General features: G+C 51.5%; 3 protein-coding genes across 3 annotated transcripts; 1 reads left to right on the top strand and 2 right to left on the bottom strand.

Annotated features, from left to right (window-relative positions):
• Positions 1-1,364: 1,364 nt before the first annotated feature.
• Positions 1,365-6,965, bottom strand: TGME49_264950 (hypothetical protein; the record flags this gene model as incomplete). The annotated part of the gene is made up of 11 exons (XM_018781385.1): positions 1,365-1,440; positions 1,607-1,667; positions 1,887-1,977; positions 2,217-2,412; positions 2,803-2,870; positions 3,232-3,304; positions 3,794-3,867; positions 4,355-4,409; positions 5,059-5,351; positions 6,063-6,193; positions 6,836-6,965. The coding sequence occupies 11 exons, from the start codon at positions 6,963-6,965 to the stop codon at positions 1,365-1,367; spliced, it is 1,248 nt and encodes a 415-aa protein (XP_018636316.1).
• On the top strand, positions 6,836-12,086 carry TGME49_264960 (hypothetical protein). Its single transcript, XM_002368584.2, has 3 exons — positions 6,836-9,147; positions 9,428-9,524; positions 10,285-12,086. The coding sequence occupies exons 1-3, from the start codon at positions 8,657-8,659 to the stop codon at positions 10,765-10,767; spliced, it is 1,071 nt and encodes a 356-aa protein (XP_002368625.1). The 5' UTR covers positions 6,836-8,656; the 3' UTR covers positions 10,768-12,086.
• Positions 11,575-20,692, bottom strand: TGME49_264970 (hypothetical protein). Its single transcript, XM_002368585.2, has 7 exons — positions 16,615-20,692; positions 15,825-15,899; positions 15,337-15,436; positions 14,536-14,684; positions 13,846-13,951; positions 13,436-13,484; positions 11,575-12,626 (listed from the first exon to the last, which is right to left on the bottom strand). The coding sequence occupies exons 1-7, from the start codon at positions 19,850-19,852 to the stop codon at positions 12,474-12,476; spliced, it is 3,870 nt and encodes a 1,289-aa protein (XP_002368626.2). The 5' UTR covers positions 19,853-20,692; the 3' UTR covers positions 11,575-12,473.
• Positions 20,693-22,332: the final 1,640 nt, after the last annotated feature.

The following is a 22,332-nucleotide window of genomic DNA, read 5'->3' as shown; positions in this document are numbered from 1 at the left end:
CTCAGTGTCACTGTAGGCATCTCGAATCCGAGAGAAGCGCAAAAGAACGGGGAGGCAAACAAGGAAGGAAGAGACAGACGGAACAGAGAAGGAACGGCTTTCTCTCGGGGCTCGTAATTTCTTCATGAAAGCCTCATGCTCGCCAGAGAGAGAAGCAGAGACCGGAAAAGAACGCGGGGAAACAAGAGACCAAGAGAGACACTGGAGGCAAGAAAGAAGAGGAAGAAGGGAGAGAAGGGAGGCATTTCTTCTTTTGATGATAAGTTCAGGGGCAGTCGATTGGGTGAAGAGAGGAGAAACAAGAAGTCGTGTATTTCCTCTCCAGCTTTTCACGAGCGTTCAGTCGTGAGGAGACAGCGGGATGAGCACAAGGAAAAGCATCTTCGGCTTCTTTTCGAGTGAGGTAATTCAGCAGTTTAAAATTATTTTACTTTGCGTTATTGAATGTGAAGGGTGGGGAGGAGTTCTTTCATTTTCTGTTCTCGCTTCCCTTATTGACTGAGACCCTCTATTCTCTCTCTCTGCCTCTCCTTCCTTCCAGTGTCTGAGGCTTGAACGCTGTTGTCCCCCCCTGGGGCGAGTTCCTGAGGAAAATAATAGGGGAGCTAGCAGACTGTCTCTGTCGAGTGTCTACCTCCGCCGCAGAAGAGCTCTTTTAGCGACTTTGGACTGTTCTTGCGGCTTCCGAGCTGAGAATCTCAACGCTGTGCTGTCTAGACGCATGCCCATTCTCGAGACTCTCTCCAGCTGTGTCTCGCGTTTCTTCAGCCGCTTTTTTTCTTTCCTTCTGGGCTGTCGCTGTTTCTCGGTCAGGCCAGTCTGGACAGCAGAGTCCGCTGCTCTCATCGGCGAGCGTCGGGGGTGCGGGTCTTACTCAGTTGAACCGAATGAGGACGAGCGAGGTGTGTCATTTTTATAGCTGAAGAGCGAGAGAAAAAAGGGACTTGCTTTTTGAAGGACGAAAACGAGAATAGACAGCAAAAGTAGCAAAGAGAGACGCATCCGGAATACAGACAAGCAGAGAAAGAAAGAAGGATTCACGGCTGGCGGCCCAGAAGCGGAGGGGAAAGATGCCGCGAACAGAAAATCGATGCGGCAAGTAATCCCCCCGAAGGCGCGAACGAATACTCCTCGAATCGACAAAAGAAAGGAAGGCTTTCCAGGAGAAAGCGAGAACGACAAAGAAGAGGTACCGCAAACGAGAAAGTCACACTCGTCTCGGGCAGAAAAACGATTTCTTTCCTTCACTGTTAGGACGCTAAATCTCGTCTTCTTCCTCTGGCAAGGAGACACCTCGGTCTCCAACCGCCTCGCGCGCGGCCCGGAAGGCTAGGGCTCCAGCGGACTCCGCGGCTCTTAGGGCTTCAACACTGAACCACACCGGCGCGTTGGGCTCCAAAAAAGTCGCGCCCGAAGCGGTGCGCTCCGGGCCAGAGACATCTAGGAGGAGACAGAAGAGAAGAGACACGCAGGTGCGCTCACAGATCGAAATGACCAATAGCCGGAGATCTAACGAAGACACACATACACAGGAAACGAGAGACTCAGACAGAGGTTCATATGTATATTGTTTCGAAAACTCACCCACGCATCTACATGCTCGTACCTATATCGTTGCTCTAGAGAGAGACAGAGAGGTAGACAAAGAAAGGCATATAGATTCACATCTGCACACACACACGCATACATATAAATATAAATATATATATATATATATGTCCATATGTAGATGCGTAGTGGCAGAATATTTCCACTTGAGACACCTGGCGAGACGGGTGACGGCTATGTTGACAGAACAGATTTGACATGTCTGGATGGTCGATGTTCGTCGCAGAGAAGAACGCGGCCAGACAACAGACGGAGTAAAGCGAGAGGCAGTGTCTCACTCTCCTCAGTTTCCAGCGATTGCAGAGTCAACGGCGCGAGTGGAAAGTCGAAAGGCGGACGCAGAGGCACTGTCGTCCAGTGTGGGGAGGCCTGAAGCGCATGCACTCACACACCAGGTGTACGTACACATTGACGTGCGAAACAAAGAGGAGACACCTGCGAGGCGTCTGGCAGTAAGTGAGGAAAACTGACACTCTCAAAATATATATATATATATATATATGTATATATATATATATATATATATATATGTATATATATATATATATATATATATATAAAACATACGTATCAATGTAGGACAGAGTCGACGAGGAAGCATTTTTTACCTGCTTCTTTATCCAATCGAAGTCCTTCACGTCCTGCCATAGAGGCGCAGCATCGCGTCTCTCGGCTTCATGGTTTCGCGAGCCGCTGGTCTCACCCGCTGCCTCTGTGTTTCGGGAGCTTTCCTCTCCTTCTGCAGCAACTGAGGGGGGCAGGCGAAGCTGGAGTAACTGCGGTCCAAAGACTGCTCCTGTGGTTCTGAAGAAAACGGATCCGGAGAGAAAAAGCAGAGGACACAGTGACGAAGAGAAGCCGGTAGCACGGACGATTGCGTAACGGGGAAAGAAGGAAAACGACGAGGCTGCTGAAGATGACGGGAGGGAGGAGAGAGGACGAACGGAACGCAGAAGGGTGAAGAGTTGTCTGACTCAGAGAAGAAACGATCCGGAAAGAAGCACGAAGAGTAAAGAAGACGCGAGGGAAAGCTCCAGAGACTCAGAGAAACACAGAGACAGCAAGCGAACTGTTGAGTGGAAGAGTCCCGCAAACACCAATACCAATTGAAAACTTGAAGAAACGCGGTGCTCAAGAATTCTGGAAACTAAAAAAACGGCGTTACGCTGAGGTGGAGGGACACCCGGGCCTTACCTCTCAATGATCGGCGAGGAGAAGATCCGAAGAAGGAAAGCGACGTCACGACTATCATGGACGCGAAGCTGAAAAGAAGACAGCATGCAATGAACCAGCCTAAGAGCATGTGCAAATGGTTTCTAAGAACCATTATTGAAAAACATTCTGACCATCTGCTACTCATCAGGCTCCTTCTTCATCCTTCTTCATCCTTCTTCATCCTTCTTCATCTCCTCGCCTTGCGCCCGGAAGCGTCTTCTCTCTCTGCTGCTCCGTTCACGGAGATCTCACAATTTTCAGCAGTTCTGCACGATCTCTTCTTCCAGAAAAAAATCTCTCTTCGCCTGATGCTCCTCGCACTTGCGTAGCACCACTGCCCGCTTCTCTGTGTGTTTTTCTTCTCTGACTTTGCGCAGCTCGTTTCCCTTCCTTTGTACGTTTTCCTACTTGTTGGCACTGGAGACAGAAGAGAGACTTTCTGCACCCGAACAGCCAGAGAGAGCTGGAAATGTCGGCGAAACTGAAGTACAAACAAAGAAAGAAACTCCACGAGAACAATCAAGGCGGCAACTATCGGAAGGCCCCCAGATCATAAACGTGGAGAAGAAACACAAGCGCTGCTTGTCAAACAAGACGTTCAGCCACTAGGTAAATTCATTGCTATCCAAACAGGTACATGCAAGAGTTCCCGTTGCGTTAAAATCACTCCCAGATACTAGTGGGTATATATATATATATATATATATGTGTGTGTGTAAACATATAAAATTACATCTATAAATATTTATACATAAATGCATATATATATATATATATATATACATATATAAATATATAGGGGAATATATGTTGGTGAACCAATCTATCACTGGTTCTTACGTACACTCTCAGATATATTCACATGCATACATAGGTATGCGTCATTCAGGCCTGGTACACGAATGTCGATTTTAGATATGAGGCCTTTATCAGTTTCCTTGAATCACGGTTTCCTTCAGGCGGAGCTTACAAGACGAGGCAGGCGGTGAGACGCCTTACACGAGCGGCAGGGATCTTTTCTGCGACGACGAGGAGGCACTGATCCTGCGGCATAGAGGACGCGAGACTCGGGGAGAAGGGCGTCAGAAAACCTCCGGAAGCGACTTTATGTCGACTCCATCAGCTCTTTCCCTCAGCCTATTCTTAAAAGTCCTTTTTCGTGAGCACACCTTCTGCCTGCCAGCAGAGCTCCACCTGCCCTCGTCACCTTGCAGCGGTGCCTCCTCTCGACTTTCTCTTTCTCATTGTCTGGCTGCCGTCGGTCCTTGCTCTATAGTATCTGTTCTATCCACGCCTCTTCCCTCCTGCACTCGACTCGCTTTCTCTCCCCTTCTTTCTTGAGTTCGCATTCGCTCTCCCTCCACCTCTCCGTGTGACTCGGTCTTCTCTCTCGCTTTCACCCGCTGTTTCTCTTCTCCCGTCTCTCCCCTCGCCAGTCTCCCCACTAAACGACTCGCCTTGGAGTCTCCCCTGTGCGCCGCCTTCGCTTGCCCCTCTCGCCTCCAGTTGCCCCTCTCTCTCACTGGCGTACCAAGTCCCGAAGAATCAACTCTCTTCCTCTGAGTTCGCCTGGACGAAAGACAATTCTGAATAACCACAAAACGCAGCCTCTCATCGCTCTAGCTTGTTGCCCCTGTCTTCAGCCGGTACTGATTGCAGCGGCTTGCGTCTGCTCCCTCATCTCCTCGCTCCGCAGAACGTCTTCCTGGAGCAGGAAGGACCTTTCTCGAGCCATCCAGCATCGCGACGACGAAACTCCCCTTTCCAAATATAAGCCGAGAGAAAAAATACGAGCAGCGAGTGACAGGGCGCCTCGCCACGGCGGAAACCAGCCTCGAGATTTCTCTCTCCGAATCGCAGTCGAACGAGAGAGTGAACGCCCACATGCACGGCCGCCTCCTCTATTAGACGGATCTCCCTGTACCTGGCTCCTTCGCCTAATATATACATATACATATATATATATATATATATATATGTATGTATATATATATATGTATATATATACGACCCCCTACGTCCATCTATCTATCTATCGCTGCACATGAAGAAAGGAATCTGTATCTGTGCATTTCTTCTGAATTTTGTCAGTGTCTCTATCTCTCGGTATTTCACTATCTCCCTGCCCCTCGCACCGTATCGCAGAACTGGGCTGGAGCCGAACGCATGCAGCGAAAAAAAACAGGTAGCCTGGCAGAGAAGAAGAGTGTCTGGACTCTCTTGTCGATGACGTACACTTCGTTCTTCCGATTCTCCACATATACTGTGTGGGAGCCGCAAGGGTCTTCTTCGCCTTCTTCTTCTCGCTGTCCTCCCGTCTCCTTCAGCTGAGAAGTCTCTGCGCCTCGCGACAACTCAGGCGCGGCCTTCGTTCGCGTCGCTTCCGCCGTGGCGCATGCAGCGCCAGCTCCCGCAGTCTGCGTAGAAGGCAAGGATTTCTCGACTTTCTTTCTGCGGAACGCGAACCTTTTGCTTTGCGTGGAACGATCTCTCTCCTGAATCAGCTGATCTTCGAGACGCGACAGAGTCTGCATGCAGCGGGCGGGGACAGGGAGACCGAGGAAAACGGGAGAGTGAATCCGCAGGCGCAGGAGAGTCAGAGGAACTCGTGAAGCCGCGAACTCGCAAAACATCAGGTGAAAACAGTGTAGATCAACGCATGCGTCACTGCTGGTCCTGCTAGAGAAGAGGAGGCAAGGCAGAGCCGAAAAAGCGACTGTGGCGCGGAAACCCAGAGAAACTCAGGGCAAGGGGCTCACACAGAGACAGAGCGAGAGAGAAATAGAGACAGAGCGAGAGAGAAAGAGAGACAGAGCGAGAGAGAAAGAGAGACAGAGCGAGAGAGAAATAGAGACAGAGCGAGAGAGAAAGAGAGACAGAGCGAGAGAGAAAGAGAGACAGGGCGAGAGAGAAAGAGAGACAGAGCGAGAGAGAAAGAGAGACAGAGCGAGAGAGAAAGAGAGACAGAGCGAGAGAGAAAGAGAGACAGAGCGAGAGAGAAAGAGAGACAGGGCGAGAGAGAAAGAGAGACAGAGCGAGAGAGAAAGAGAGACAGAGCCGGAGAGAAAAGGGGGGAAGAGCTGAGTCTTTCCATCGAGCACTGAAGACAACAAGGAAGAGCCTGAACAGTCTGGACCACGCTGGAGAGCAAGACAAGAAACAGGTCGACATCCTGACGAAAGAGAAGAATCGCTGGAAGCTCCGGTTGCCTCATCTGCGCGCGACTGTGGTGCACCTACAGCTGCCTGGAACTTGCGCCTTCGGTCCTCTCCTTCGCCGCCAGAGAAGGTTCTCCGACGAATGACGGCAAGCTGTTCGCCTGCTTCCTTCAAACGCCCTAGGTGAAACGCGGCGCCTTCCGCGCGCTTCTCTGAAGGAGGCAGAACGGAGGACGGAGCCGACGAGGAAAATGGCGAGGGCGCGAGAGGAGACGCCGACGAAGCCGCGGGAGACTCTGAGGAAGCAGGCGAAGCCTCCGTCGTCGACAAAAACATTCGTGCCTCTGCAGGAGACATGCAGGGACCAACCAGCGGCGGTGAGCGGGCGACGGAGATGGAGGGCAACGAGGGGAAGAACGAGACAGAAAACAAAAGAGGAGGGGAGGAAAAGAATAAATAACGAGAGGGAAGAGAAAACGGCAACTGACACTGGGGCAGGAGAAACGGAGAGAAGAGAAAGAAGGAGGGGAGCACTCGGCGCGAGGCGGAGGAAAGAGGAGCTCTGAAGGAAGTCAGTGGTTTGAAGGGACAGAAGAGAAAAACGAAGTAGAAAAAAGGCAAAGGACAGCACGAGTGGGCGAAAGAGGAAGGCGGTAAGGAAGCGTAGATGGACGGCGGCGATGACAGAGGCGAGCGGCAGCGGTCAAACGCGTGGAGACGAAAGAGAGAAACCGGCGAAGCGGAGTTGCAAGGAAGAGGCGAGCGAAGGGAGGGAAGAACCGAGAGACGACCAGCAACGGGTAGACAAGAGTGCGAGTTTTAAAAAGGCCATTGAGAGACAGTGTCTGACTTACCGTGGACAACTTGGTCGAAAAAAACATCGAAGGCTCGCGCTTCCTCTCGCGTCCTCTCAGGCATCTCCTGAAGGTTCGCCGCCTCTGTCTCTTCCATCTCCTCTTCTTCCCAGTCGCTGGCTGCTTCCATCTTCTCTCCTCGATTGGCACAGACGCCTACAAAGACGTTTTTCTTACGCTGTCTCCAGTCTCTGTCCAGTCGCTCAAGGAAGATGTGATCCTGTCCCCCGCGCCGACTTATGAGGCAACCTGGAAAGCTGAAGAGGCGAAAACGTCAGGGGAACGCCTTTCGGCGTAGCCTCCTGAGATTTGAGAAGGAAAAGAAAGGAGAGGCAGCAAGACGAGCGAAGACGAGATGAGGAGACGCGCGAGAGACAGGACCTTGAGTGAACTCGAGGAAAAGGGGGAAAATACACTCCCAACGTCACACTGGAACGCGTTCTGCTTCAAATGAGTCTTGCGGAACTTCTTTGCGTCCGGGTGTACAGACATCCGGTGCACCGAGACCGGACTGCATACGTAGCCGATCTGGACGGCAAGTCCACGAGGGAATGCGGCGAAGCTCACAGACTTCGGAAGCTCGCTCAAGAGCACTACAGTGGAATCGAAAACAGAAAACGGAACTCACGGTGCGGGGATTCCGATGGACGACTGCAGCGAAGCGCCTGGGGTGGTGTACATACACCCGGATCTCGGCGGACTCTCCGGAGAGTCTGCGCCCAACCGGTCTTCCGGATGTTGCGCTCCGTTCAACCGTGCAGAGCACCAGTTGTTGAGAGACTCAATTTCGACTTTTTCTGTCGAGAGAGATGGAAGCAACCGTTAGCAACGCGAAACGCTGTCAAGACTAGCCGGCGTTCCAACGGGGAAGTCACGCCGGCCTCGGGCAGCGAGCTCGAAGGGAACCGGGGGAAGAGTCGCAGAGGAAGTCCAATTCATCGACCTCTCATAGTTTTCCTGAACTGAAAGAGGCGCCGAGTACCGTTTGTTTCGGCGACTCCAGGTTTTCTTTCTTTTCTTCGAAGAAAAAGACCGTCAACTGTAGTCTCGGAGAGGGCAACCCCCCAGACGACCCTCAGCATGCAGAAGACAAGCGGAGAAAAGTTGAACAGGTTCCGCAGCTTCTCTCTTTGTGGTCTTGACCGATTTCAGGAAGCAGAAGAGACATTCTTTCTTCTAGACGGAAAATATATTCGCCTCATCAAGAACGGCGCCTCTTCTGCTGAAATCCTTCCCTCTCCTTGGTGACAGACCCCGTCGGCCGTGAGTGTCTCCCTGGTCGCGCGCGCGCGCTGCACCCGTTTCTCTTCGTTTTCTTCTTTCCAGGCGTTTCTTCTCCTCACTCTCTGCTCTTCCAGTCCACCGCGCTGCTTCTCTTGTCTACGCTTTTCCTCGTCGCTGCTGCAACAAAAACTGTGCGTTCTGCGGGCGGCTTGCCTGTCCATCGCCTCGTTCCTTTCTCCTAGACTCGCCGCCTCCGCTACCTCCCAGGTTTCCTCGCTTGGGCAGCCGGTCTCTCTTTGGCACTTCCCTTTCCCCTTTTTTCGCGCTCACACTGTTTCCTTGTTACATTTTATATCTTTATATATATGTATATATCTTTATATATATATATATATATTTATATCTTTGTGTATGTGCATACGCATGTATAGTCATTCATGTATGTGTTGCCCTACATTGGGCTGTTTTCTCCTTTTCTAGCAGTAAAGGTACAAGAGAAGTTGAGGTGGTGCATCCATCGATTGCTGTCGAAGGATCCTCGTATCATGCATGTCTCTGTGATGTGAAGTCACTTTTTCTGTCTCAACGCTGAAGAACATGCAGTCTCAGCGTCCCCTCATGGAGTCGCACCGGCTGCTCTCTCTTGCGGCCCCTTCGCCCTCCCCGCGAGGCGCGTTTCCGTCAGACGCTTCTTCAATATCTCCTTCATTATCCTTCTCTTCTTCCCTCTCTTCATCTTCTCTCTCGTCGTCTTCTCTCTCGTCGTCTTCTCTCTCGTCGTCTTCTCTCTCGTCGTCTTCTTCTCTGTCCAGTTCTCTTTCGACTGATGCGTCCGCCTTTTCTTCTCTCTCGGTGAATCCTTCCTGGCGGGGATTTTCTGCGGTGAGGACGAATTCCTCCTCGGTCGCTTCGTCCTTCTCCTCAAGCTCTCTCGCTGCCTCCTTCCATTCTTTGTCTTCCCGGTCTGCGTCTCTTCCCTCTTCGTCTCTGCCGTCTGCGTTCTCTTCTTCGTCTGTCTCGTCCTATGAGCGCATGAGTCACGAGATCTGGCGAAGAATTGAAGATGTGAAGCTTCTCCTCCCTTGCAGGTGAGTTTTCGCGTTCATGCTGCGCAAGACGAAGGCCTCAGATCTCCCTAGCAGCGACGCGCAGGCAGCCGACGAACAGCAGGATGAGAACTCGAGACAGAGTTTCTTTGACCTCTTGAAAACCGAAAGAAGTCCAGAGAAGTCACATCTCTGTCCAGACGAACGGAGACGCTGGGCCTATGTCGAATCTCTTCTTTCGCATGCGCCTCCGGTTTGTGAATTTCGCTTGCGAAGGTCCCGATGTCCTTCCTTCGCTGTTTCGTTCCGGCTCCTGTTTCAGAGCGAACGGGAGTTCGGAGGCTCAAGACGCCTTCTTGGCGGCCGCGGCACTGGAGGAGAAGCTCGTCGCTTTGGAGAAGAGTGTAGCAGATATTCAGGTAAGGTCTCTTTCCTCGACGCCAGTCGGCTCTGCCTTCCGACTCCGCTTGTCTGACTGTCGCCTTTTACCTCGCTTTTCTCAGCGCGAGGCCTCTCTTCTCACCTCGCTCTTCGTCGGTTGCGAACGGCTACAAAAGAGCCAGAAAGAAGGGCAGTGTGTGTCAGACAGAACTGCCGATTCTTCAGTCAGCTCGGCAAGCGAAGTGGGCTCTTTCTTTTTTAAGTTCGTCTTCTCGTCCAGTTTACGTGGAGTGAACATCGAGGCAAATCTGCAATTTCCCTCACGACCGACTGCAGCTCCCGGGGGAAGGCACCGCAGTTACTTTCTACTCGTTTCAAGATGCGGTGCTTCTCTCTCTGTCTCCTCGCATCTCCTCGGAATGCACAGAGGCGCTCGTGAGCAACGGTAGACAACGGCCGTCGCCGTTCGTCGTCTTTTCGTCTCGTCAAATCCAGAGAAAAGTACTTCCTTTCGGTACCACAGAACATGCCTGCAAATAGGACATCTCTCTCTCGCTCGCTGGTGCTGTGTCTCTCTTGGAGGATCCAGCTCGAACCTTTGCCGCAAGACGCGAAGGCTCCCCATTTCTCCCTCTCCTGTTCTCCGTTCTCTCTGTCTTCTGCTGTCTGTCTATCTGGTCTCTGGATGTTTTGCTTTCCCTGCTCGCTTCTTCTCCTCTTCCGCCCTCCCTCCTCCCCTCCCTCGCTTTCCTTTTTTCGTTCAGCAACTGGCGTCTTGCCTTTTCTCCGTTTCTGCAGAAGCAGGTCTCTGCGGAGTTAGCTGTGCTGCCTTCGCTGCCGGCGCTGCTCGCCAGCGCGCATGCACAGCGCCGAAAAATCCAGCAGCTGCATGCGCTGCTGTTTCCCTCTGCGGCGCCGTTTTCCGCCTTCGGCGCGAAAGGCGAGTCCGGGTCCTTCGCGGCCTCCTCGGAGCGTCTCTGCACCGAGAAGCCTCGAAGAGAAGAAGCGAAACGACGAGAGCGGGAGAAGGAGAAGGCAGGCTTTGGCGGCTCTTCAGTACCCCAGTCGCAGATGCGGAAGGAACGAAAGGTCTTCCAACCGGACCAGAAGGATGACAGCAAGGAGAGGAAAGGGATGAAGGAGAAGGAGACGGTCGAGGGAGAGCAAGAGACGGAGCATCTCGCGGCAGGCGGGATTGCCGGCGGGGAGGAAAGGGAGAACGAGAACGAGGCACCGCAGACAGATGTTCTCTCTTCTCTGAAAGAGCAGCTACAAGCGTGAACGAGAGTTCTCCGCAGAGACGGTGAAGAAGAAAGAGTTTTGGAGAGCAGGCGGGGGGAAGAGAAGTTGCGGACGTTTCGCGTCTCTTCGTTGTATCGTTGGGCGGCGCTTCAACAGGCCGACTGTCGCTGTTCTCATGGTGTGCGCAGCAGAACGAGTCCACCAAGGGCATGTTTGTGTCTGCCCTCTCTGAGGATTCCAGATGTGAAGGAATCGGCGGAGACAAGGTCGCGCGGCTTCGAAGCGAAACAAGAACATTCGCCGTTTCAAAGTCTTCCGTAGTCGCGTTCAGAAAGATGACCGCCTCGGAAGTCTCTTTCTCCATGAAGTCGGACGCACAGCTTTCTCCGACGCTCCATGGAAATTGAACAAGACAGGTTCCAACAGAGCAGAAACCGTGACGCAAATAAACCGGCAAGGAGAGCGCCGACTCCCAAGGTGCGACTCCTTCGAAACTCGTCGCTATCTCTTCGAGTGAGGTTCCAGCGCCAGGGCTCTGTCGCGGTTTTTCGCGTTTCTTCTTCGTGGTTTGAGAACTCTCAAAGACACACCCGCAAACGGGTGCCGTCGGAGTCCCGGATCATCGCCAGCGCGTTTGAGAAGGAGCAAATCGGAACTGTTTTTCTCGTTACAGAGACTGCATTTCGTTTGCTCCTGAACTTATCACAGCTACCTGTGTTCTCCCGCTGAAAGCTGAGGCCGAACCAGTTCCAGAAACTTTCTCTTTTCAGTGTTTGTCTCGTTCGTCGCGTGAGTCCTCTTCGACAGTCGAGTCAGCACTGGGGGGAGGGCGCGCATACACCCGACGCGGAAGGCGTCCTGACTCTCTCCGTTCCATGAGAGGGACGCCCCTGGCTGTCTCAGTTGATTCTGCGATCTGCCCGCAAGTGCTTCGAAAAAGTACACACGGTTCCGTCTCTGAGGCAAAAAAGCCTTCCCTGGAAACGACTTTCAAAAGAAACGAGACAGACAGCCGGCAAGCGAGACACGAAAGACATGCAAGAGGCGAGAGAAACGTTCCTGTCGAGCGAAGGGAATACGACGCGCCTGCGTCGACGACAGAGACAACACCGCCTCGAGCTGGACACAGCCAGAGAAGGTCTGGCAGGAACCTAAACCTTGACAGGCGTCTGTGTTTCAAAAGCCGTCGCGACTTCTGATCTCTCGAAAGAAAGAACGGCACACGATGGACGACGGAAATTCTGTGGACTCGCGACCCAACCTCCTCACACCCAGTTGCCGAGTTCAAAGATGTTCGTTCGCCTCGGCCATCTTTAGACGGCGGACAACATTTACGCGTAGAGCTGTGGGAAAAAGCTTCAGTTTTCGGATATATATATATATATATGCATATGAATATATATATATATATATATCAATAGGATAGAGTCGACTTGCAAATAAACGGATAAGCATGAACATCTACGAATATATGGATGTATGCACGAATGTAAGAGAGATGGAGTATAGACGTCTGTACAGGCGCACAGCGGAGAGACGATGGGAGTTTTTCCACCTTGCAAGCTCGAAAAAAGGACGCTTCTGTAGAATATTCTCTGTGTTGGTTCTCCCCCCTCGTGCTGTCACAGACCGCCTTCTTTTTCTTCTCTCTCTCCATGTTTTCTCTTCATTTCTTCTCTCCTTCTGCCTCGGTTCTCTTCTCTCGCCTCTCTTCTGCTTCTCCTCGTTCGCTGTCTCTTCTGTTGTCACCTAACCGCTGCGTGCGTTTGGGCCTTGGAGGCGTCGCCTGCCTTCGCGGTTTGCTGGTAATGCCCTGCTTCTTCTTCCTCTTCTTCTTCTTCGTCTTCTTCCTCGAGGTGAGGAGCGACGCCCAACTCTTGCATGAGGTGCAGCTCGATCTGTCCAAAACGCAAGAGAGGAGCGAGGGAAACTTTGCCTTGGCGTAGGCACATGTCTCTTCTTCGTCCTGCAACCATCGCCCACGGCATCACCTATTCACTGCGACACCATGCATCGTTGCTAGCGATTCGGCGCGCCTTCCGAGGCAGGGGCGCCGGCATCTGTTTCGTATCTATTCGCTTTAGACATCCACGTCGTTGCACACAAACTGATACAGAATGGAGACCTCCTTCCTGAACTTCGAATCGCGACAAAGAAAAGACGCAAAAAGCTATCGGCTCGACAGTCTGCAGCCCGCAAGCCACGAAGCGCATGCGACAGAAACATTCGAACGCAGAGAGGAGTTTTCTTTGTCGTTGAGTCATCTGCTTCTGCGTTCTTGGAGACTCTTTTCTGCGAGACATAAACCGTGACCATCGACAACGCACGATCGAAGCCGACTGTCGAAGGAACTCACTGCTTCTCTCGCTTGCCTGCAAGTCATATTTCTCTCCTTCACATATCGGCTCTCCCAGAGTGTCTGTCGGTAACGTTTCCCTCGCGCCGTCACTGTGTGTCTCTCCTCAGGCTGGAGAAAACCTCGTTTTCTCCCCCCTCCACTTTCTTTCCTCCCCCCGGTCTCAACACCCGATCGTCTCCTCTCCCTTTTCTCTGTCTCTGCTCCGTCTGCGTCTCTCTCCCTTTTTCGCGATCCCTCCATCTTTCCTCTCGACGTTCTCCTCGCTTTCCTGCTTCTGTCTGCCTGCTTTTATTCTACATTCGATCCTCTTCCCCGTCGGCTCTTCCTCTCGACTCTTCAGCTGCTCACCGCATCCCGCTGCTGCACGAGCCGCAGGCGGCGCAGGGCTCGCCTGAGTCTGCAGATGAGGAGAAAAGAAAAAACAGAAAAAACAAACAGAGTTGCGCGTTTCACGCAGACGAGCTCCACGCCCCGCCGGAAAACAAGCAACGCAGCCGTCTTGGAAAGTCTTCCAAAATCAACCTAAAATGTACATATGTTCATATATATATATATATATGCAAATATACACATACTATTTTATACATATATATATATATATATATATATACAAGTGATATATACAAGTGTATATTGGTATACAGTTATAAATGTATATATTTATATATACGTATATCTATATATATGCAGTGGCAGAGATGCGTTCTTTCCGACGATCTTCCTGAGCGACTTTGCTGGTTTCCTAGTTTTTTCCGAACCTGCGATGTTTGAGCGTGTGACAGGAAAACGAGATGCCGCAGCAAATCGGCACCCCCATGACCAAACTGAGAACGAACAAGACGATGATCGCTGCGTCGCGAGAGTCTGCGGGGACAAAAACGAAGAACGCGCGCAGCGACGATCGGGGCCAGAGAAAAAAACGAGGTTCCTCTTCTCAAGAAGAAAACGGTTTTCCCGATCTACGCAGAGTCGGAGACCGCGAGCCTCCTAGACGGTGCGGCGAAAGGCGCGAGGAAGGCCGATATTTCCAGAGAGTGAAATGAGTACCAATGTCTCCGCGACGGCTCGGCGACAAAGACGAGTCGCATGCACTCAGGAGATCGCGAAGGACTTCCGCGTCGCTCACAGGAAGCGTCAATCCGAAAAAGGGGGAAGGAAATAAAAGACACGAGGAACCGCTGGGGAAGGGGAGAACAGTGCGAAAGCAGGCGACAGTGAGGAGGGGCTACGAGAGACGTAAGACTTAATGAAGCGAAGAAAGATGATTCGCGAAGAGCCGGGGAGTTGCGCGCCACAGACAGTGAATGAACCGGAACAGCGAAATACGACTCCGGCTGCCAAGAGGAGAGATGGACCTTCCTGTGAACGTCCGTGGGGACCTGAGAGGAAGCGCCCTCACGCGGTGTGTGTGTCTGGCTACTGAACGAAAAGACCAGCAGGTTCCTCACCCATCACGAAGACGACCTCCGCCACAGGCAAGCCTTGAGGATCTGCCTCGTTCGCGTAAAAGCAGGCGAAGGTACGCAGCGTCGGGGAAGGAATATAGCCCCCGTCGAACAAGTGACTTGAGCTCTCCTCTCGATACCTCTCGCGCATTCTGAAAACAGAGAGAACCAGGAGGAGAAAATGGCGTGTCAGGGGAGGAGAGGAGACAGGACCAAGAAACAGAAAACACGAAAAAAAGAGAGAAAGGAGAACGAAAACGAGGAAGAGAGAAAGAGACACAGCACCAGGCAGAGAAAGAGAAGCGATGCTAGGAAATGCGAAGCACAGAAAGGAAGAGAGAAATGACTACAGAAGGGGAGCGGCTACAGAAAGAGAAAAACATAAACCGAAATTCGCGCTGATGGGGAGGGAAGAGGGAGAGAGAAGAACTGAAGGAACGCCAGAACAGGAGAGACACAACTGGCACAGAGACACGCACATACAAATACATACATTTACATGCATACATATACATATACATATACATATATATATATATACATATATATGTATATATATATATATATATGTATATAGGATTATATAGAGAAATACAGAGATATAGCCTGCAGACGCCCGAGGCGCCAACGCACTGTTTCGACTCAAGCGTCTCCTTGCGGAGCGGCGTTTCAAGAGAACGAAGCCATACGGGAAAAGGAGCGAAAGGAACGGGGACAGTTGCCAAGCTACAGGTGGGTGTTCTTTGACACTGTTCGACGTTCTGAGAGAAGCAGAAAGGAAAGAACATTCGATCCACAGCTCACTCGAAGCGAAGCATTCCCGGTGTCGGATCCGTAGCGTTCTTCTCCTCAGGCACAAAGGCCGACGGGGCGTCGCCGAAAAAGGCATGCTGCTCCCAAAATCCTGGAGAGACCGGAAACATCACGAATAAAACGGAAGAAAGGGAAGAAGGCAAAACTGAGAGGAAAAAGGTAAAAATAAGGAAAAACCGAAGAGACCGAATGAAAAACCGGAAGAAAGCAGCAGTTGTTTTTCTTGTCTGCATCGCCCTCTGGAATGCTCTCACCTTCCAACCACCCTTTTTTGCTTGCACTCGACTCTGCTCTCCCACTGGCACATGCTTGACTGCTGTCTCCTCTCTTTTCCCTCGTCGCCTTCTTGTCTGGTCATCTGTTCGCTCGCTACTCCTCACTGTTTCTTTCTCGCTTCTGCCCGCTGAAAGTTCTCTCCTTTCCCTCTCCTTTTCCTCTCCTTTTCCTCGCCTCGCGGAACACGAACGCCTTCCACCCACCTGGGCAGTGGAAGCGCGAGTGCCGCGGAACCGCCTTCAGTACCAGGCGATTGAACGCCGTTAGGTTGAAGCCTTCTGTCAAGAGAAAAAACGAAACGAACGCGTCCTCTCGACATATGAATAGATCCAAAGTAGCGTGCATTGGTGTGTCTACATAGATACACACGCACTCAAATACCCAGACATAATTACAGAGATATAATCGTAGATCTGAAAAGCGACGTCAATGCTTCCAGAAACGTTTACAGACCGAGAGAGAGACCGACCGAGAGAGAGAGAGAGCGAGGGACATAGAGATGCCCACTCACAACTAGATACATGCATAGGCATGTTCTTGTAGACATGGAGCGTGATATGAACGTGTATGTCGGTACGGGGTTACTGCCAAGTGTCGAGGTTGGGCAAGCGACAAGAATCTGGAGAAAGCGAAGATGCTGATGCTTCTCTGGCTTGCGTCCCCAGTGTGAATCCCCCATAAAAATGGTCTCTTCTGCTGCGGAAAGAGTGAAGTTTAGAGTCAAAAAAAAAGGTCACTGCGCAGATCGCCTCGTGTTTAACTGGCGATGCGCGAGCTAGTAAACAGTCGGCCTGTCGAGCCAGACAGAGAACCATTTATCTCCGTGTGTGTCGAGACAGAAAACATCTGCGCAAACCCAGAAGTAAAAGGCAAATCCCTTTGCAGGAGAATCTCTTCTTTGTTTCGCTTGATGCGCGAAAGGATGGGCATGCACTTGGACAGCAGCGAAGGCGTCAGAGCGAGACAGTGTCTCTGTATCCTGGTTCCCCTTACCAATGTCTTTCTCGTACTCCCAGCCGGCATTGATGAATCGGCGCATGCGAACGGTCTCTTTTTCGTTCACTCGTAAAAAGGCAGAACTTGTCCACGCAGTGGACGCGGTTCTCCCGAACGCGGCAGTCTTGCCCTCTCTCGAATCGCCTTTCTCCTTTTCCTTTGTCCTTTTCGCCCTGTCGTTGTCTCCGTTTTCTTTTTGTTCCACTTGCGGTTCTGCGTAGGGTGGAATCCAAGGGAAGAAAGCCGAGGAGGCGTCTGCAGACAGCGCGAGAACTGGAGCTCGATGAAAGATCAACTCTCCAATCTCCAGGAGTTCTGGGGACGGCCGATCGCTTGCTCGCGAGAAAGCAGATGGAGAAACGTCAGACGCGGGAGAGGAGGGAGACGAGGACGCATAGGGGAAGAACATGTCTGCTTGTTCCGCCGCGAGGTCTGCCAGGACGACTCTGTTTCTTCTCGCAGGACTGGGGGCGCGATAGCACACTCTTATCCGGTCCTTTTTCTCGGATTGCTTCGCGCTTGCTCCTGGCCAGGCCGACAAAGACGTCTCGCTTCTCGCGACTTCGGGCGCTCCAGATGCCGAAAGAACACCCTCAACAGCAGACGCTTCTGTTCCCTGACGATGCGAAATTGTCTCCTCCGCAAGCGAGAATGTCGTTGCAAAAGGCGCCTCTGTGAGAGGAGCGACAACGTCACTCAATTCTAGCACTGCATGCGATTCCTCCTCTTCCTCAAGAGAAGGTGAAACGGAGGCGGAGGCAGGGAAGGAGGAGGAATTGAATGCGATACGCGGGCTCGCGTCTCTCGACTCAGCTGCGAGGCGGCGAGAGGCTGCACGCAATAGCACGGAAGGAGAGAAGGCAGACGAAGAAGAAGAGAGAGACGAAGAAGAAGAAGAAAGAGACGAAGAAGAAGAAAGAGACGAAGAAGAAGAAAGAGACGAAGAAGAAGAAGAAAGAGACGAAGAAGAAGAAGAGAAGACAGAGTCGCCTGGGCTGGAGAGTATGTTCACATCATAATGAGAAATAAGGTACACAATCAGTTCCTGAGGAAGGAGAAAAGAGAGATACTGGCGCATGCTGCTCTTATGAATGAGGGGATGGCAAACGACAGGAGCCTTCCCCATCTGCCACGAGACCGAAGACAGATTGAAAGCGTCGACTTCTTTCTTGGAACTCTGAAAAGGTGACTCTCCTGTTCGCTCCTCGTTCTTCGAGATGTCCACTCGTTCGCCGTCAAATCGGCGAAACGCCTCTTCACACGATGTCGGAAGGAAGTCTCTGTCGTCTTCCGATCCCTCTCTGGGACGTTCATCATCGAAAGAAGACAGAGAAGGAACTGTCTGTCTCTCCTCTTCAGCTCGTAATTCTCGGCGCGACGCCGCCCCCACAGGCACCTCCCCTTCTTCCCCTCCCGCAGCCGAAGACGGAAGAGAAGAAGAAGACGAAGACGAAGAAGAAGACGAAGAAGACGAAGAAGAAGACGAAGAAGACGGCAGCCGATACAGAGCAATGCATGCGTCCTCAAAGATTTTCTGAGCGCGGAGAAGAGGTTGCTCCAGTCGCCAACTGCCTCGAGGCGGCACAGGCAAGGAGAAAGTCCACGACGAAGGCAGAAAATCGGTTGGGTGAGAGCTAAAACGACCAGCCGGAGACTTTGTGGGAGAACGAGGATGGGACGAAGAGGAGGAAGAAGGAGAAGGAGAAGAAGAGGAAGAAGACGAAGAGGAACCTGAAGAGTGCAGAGAGGAAGGGTATGTGGATGAGTCCGTCTGGAGTCTTTGATTTGCCTCCCGAGTTGACTTCTGGGCTGCATGCGAGGGAGGAGTCGCACTGTGGTTTCTGAGGAAAAAGGAAGCAATCTGCGATTCGTTCGTGCTCGCAAAAAACTCAGAATCTTCCGCTATCTGAAGTTCTCTTTGAAGATCCGTAGCTTCAGCAAGACCTCGGACTCGAACAAAGAACGGACCCCAACCTTGAACGTCGTCTTCTTCCTTTTCTCCTTCCTTTTCTGCTTCCTTTTCTCCTTCCCCTCCCTCTCCGTCTGCCTCGCTTTCCTCTTTCTCCTCTCTCTCCTCTCTCTCCCCTCTCTCATCTCTCTCCTCTTGTCGTTTTCTTCCTTCTGCCTCAGTCACAGAGGCAGAAGCGAGATCCGACGCTGGCTCGCGGGGCACCCCGGGAGAGACGCCTTTGCCGCCGCAGGCGGAGGTCTCGCCTAGCGGACAGCGCCCCGGCTTATATTCGAGGAGAGCAGCAGGAACCGCCACCGGAAACAACTGGTTCTGCAGCGGCGCGAAAAATCCCAAAGACACGTCCGACGAAAAGCGACTCTTCGCTGGCGACGACGAATGTGAAGAAGAAGAAGACGCAGAAGGAGAAAACGAAGAAGACGGCGAAGAAGAAAAAGATGATGATGAAAGAGAAGGAGGAGAAGGGGAAGAAGGCGACGCCTTTAGATACTCGGCAGTAGCTGCAGGGAAGACAATTCCGCGATAGACAAGGAGAGGAGAAGCGAAAGGAGGTCTTAGGATGGGGAGAAGCTGATCCTCACCCAGCGAGCTGCGCGCAGGCGATTCAGAGGACGACACAAGAGCCGCAGTCAAAGGGAAGGGCAAAGACTCCGGAGACAACCGAAGAGATGAAAAATCCACAGACGAGTTGGAGGAAGACGAGCTAGACAAAGTGGAAGAAGAAGGAGAGGATAAAGGAGGGGAAGAAGGAGAAGGAGAGGAAGAAGGAGAAGGAGAGGAAGAAGGAGAAGAGGAAGAAGGAGAAGAGGAAGAAGGAGAAGGAGAGGAAGAGGAGGAAGACGAAACGGGGAAAGGATCTGTAGGAGCGAAGACAGGGAGAAAAGGAATGCCGACAAATTCCTCCTGTAACCGGCGAGGGGAGACGTCAGGTGAGGCAGAGCAGGAGAGGCTGAGAATCAGCAGAACGTCGAGAAAGAGGAAGAGTGTGCAGAGAAAAGGAATTCCCTTCGCTGTTTGGGCGTACGCGCGAGACCCAGAGACACCCGACACAGGTGGAGAGACAGAAGAGACAGGGTGGCAATCCTCAGCAAGCCCCGAAGAAGAATGAAGAGACAGAGGAGCGACAGAAGGAGAGACAAAAAAGGAGACAGAAGGACAGAGAGGCTTAGGAGATGGCAAAGAGGAACGACGAAGAGAAAACGGAGGGGGAAGGAGGCAGGTCTTTGCCGCCTTCTTCCCCCTGGGGAAGTTGAAGCGCGGTGTCATTACAGCACAGAAAATCCGTAGACAGACAGAACGAAACTGGCGAGTACGCGAGAGAAGCTTGAAGGTACAGCATGAGGGGGATATTTCGCAGGACTGAGAACTAGAGAAAGCGGCCTCTGGCGAGCCGGAAGAGAGTCTGCCGGTCGTTCCGGGGACCACAACTGTATTGTGTGGACAGGTCTTTTTTTTCTTCTCCCCAGTGTTTCCTCGCGCCGCCCGGCGACGCAGAACGCTCTCTTGCCGCAGAAAAGCGAGAAAGCGACAAAGCGAGAAACACGAAGGAAAACCTGGAAAAACGAAGAGGAAGACGGTGCCCGACCAGAAGGCAGTCGGTGGCGCCTGGAGATCCGCCGGGCAACGAAGGAACTCCCTCCCAAAAAACGGGAGAGAGATACAGCTACTTGGCCCTCGTCTCTCCACTCCCCTCTCTGAGAAAGAGTGGAGTCACGGTGAGCTCTGCATTTCCACAGAGAAGAGAGCAGATCAATGCATCTTCCCTCCCATTAGAAGAGAAGAGTAGCTGCTTCTTCTTTTCCTTCGCGCTTCGAGAAACTCCCAAGGCAAGGAGAGCCGCGTCGACACAAAACTCTCAAAACTGCTCCTCACAGCCGGAGGGCAGAAGCGCTGGCCGCCAGAGTGTATGTTCACCGGAAACACACAAGAATCCCCGGAAGGGAAGAAGAATTCTCGCGTTCGTTGCTTTCTTCTCGTCTGCCTCGGTGGCTCTTTTTTTCTTCGCTGGCTGGTCTCTCAAGGCTACAGCAACAGAGACACGGGTCGCAGCGCTAGCGCGTTAGGTAATTTCTCACCGCAGAGAGAGACAGCGAGTCTCCTTCTCTGTCCGACGGAAAAAAGAAAAGAAGAAAAGCCGAGGAGACGCACAAAAGCTGGACAAGTCGCGAGGAAAGGTCGGCAGTCCTCAACGGAGTGCAACTGGAACCGAGGCGCGCATGCATAGAGTAATTTGCGCGATGGCAAACAGCGAGTGAAGAGCTTTTCGTCGCAAAATACAAGAAGCGATCAAAGAGAAAGCAACGAAAACCAGGGGTCTACGCTCTGTCCTAATTCCTTTAACAAATTGTTTTTCTCCTCTCACCTCGAAAAAAACATATACATATCTCTGTATGTATTAGAAGACGTTATATCTACCGGCGTCTGCTGATTCATAGGCATTCACACCAGCATCGCCTCATGCGGACATCCTTGAAGTCATGTCTGCACACACCTATATGAACATATAGTGATTCATATATATATATATATATGTATTTATGTATATATGTATATATCTGTATATATCTATATATATGTATTTATATTTAACTGTTGTATTTCTTTCTCGAGCGGGTCTGTGAGCAGACGGAGAGGCTGTTTGTTTCTTTTTTGGTGTGTTCTCCTCCGGATGGCCTATCCGGTCAGCGTTGAGGCAGCGTCAAGGAGGAAGATGTCGAGAAAGCGAGCGAAAAAGGTTTTGAAGTCCGCGCTTGAATACGCAAATGGTTCTTCGCTGTCTCGGCAGGTTTGAGAGAGAATTCAGAGAAATGGTTTCTGCAGAGTTCGGCCTAGCGTCGCCCCCGTCAGTCCATCGCTGCGCAGCGGGGCTCCGGAGCGCGTTGAGACCAAAGAAGATAGATGGGTGGAAGGCCGCTTTAGACGTAAAAAATGCTGAAAAAGATTGCCGTTCCAGAAGTGAGAGGTTCTCGTTCAGGTGACAGTAATGTGTCAGAGGGAAGAAGGAGAGTTGGCGACATGGAAGCACAATTTGTCAAGGGAAAAATCCAAGTTTATCGAGACACAGTGAAGTCCCGGGCGTCGCCGTCGACGACTTGCAAGCCCACAACAGGGCAAAGAAAAGGAAAGAGGAGGTACTCTGTCTGCTTCGAGTCTTCAGTAAAAAGCGAAGAAAGCAATGTTCTTGCTGGCTTTTTGCTTTGTGTTCTCTTCCCTGTCGCGACCCGGAGTGTAAGAAAGAATAACCTCGCTTCGACAAAGAGACTGGGATATCCCTCGAAGAATGCAGAGTGGACGTCGCGCTCCGACACCCCACCGCGGTGACCAAACTGTTTCTTCGCCTCCATGGTTCGATGGGAATCTTCAGAGATTTGCGTTTCGACAGAAGAATCAGAGACAAGTCCAAACCAGAAAACACGCACTTCTCCCCCTCACCTTCGTTCCAGTATCTGGATTAATAAAGCATATATATATATATATATATATATATATATATATACGAATATGGATATATATATATATATATGTATGTATGTATGAGTGTTCGCATGTGTATATGCGGGAATGCAAGCGTGTATGTGTAAACATGCTTCAGCGTGTATTTACTTACAGGAACACATAAATGTAGGAGTGTGCATCTGTATATATACATATTTTCACCGAGCACTTCGATGTACACATGTACAGAGAAATATGCATTTATGCTTCTATATAAGTATTTGGCAACAAATGTATAACTGTGCAATGAT

Source organism: Toxoplasma gondii, chromosome IX, assembly GCF_000006565.2.
Source record: "Toxoplasma gondii ME49 chromosome IX, whole genome shotgun sequence".
Lineage (NCBI taxonomy): Eukaryota > Apicomplexa > Conoidasida > Eucoccidiorida > Sarcocystidae > Toxoplasma > Toxoplasma gondii.
This window is presented reverse-complemented; position numbering and strand designations above follow the sequence as displayed.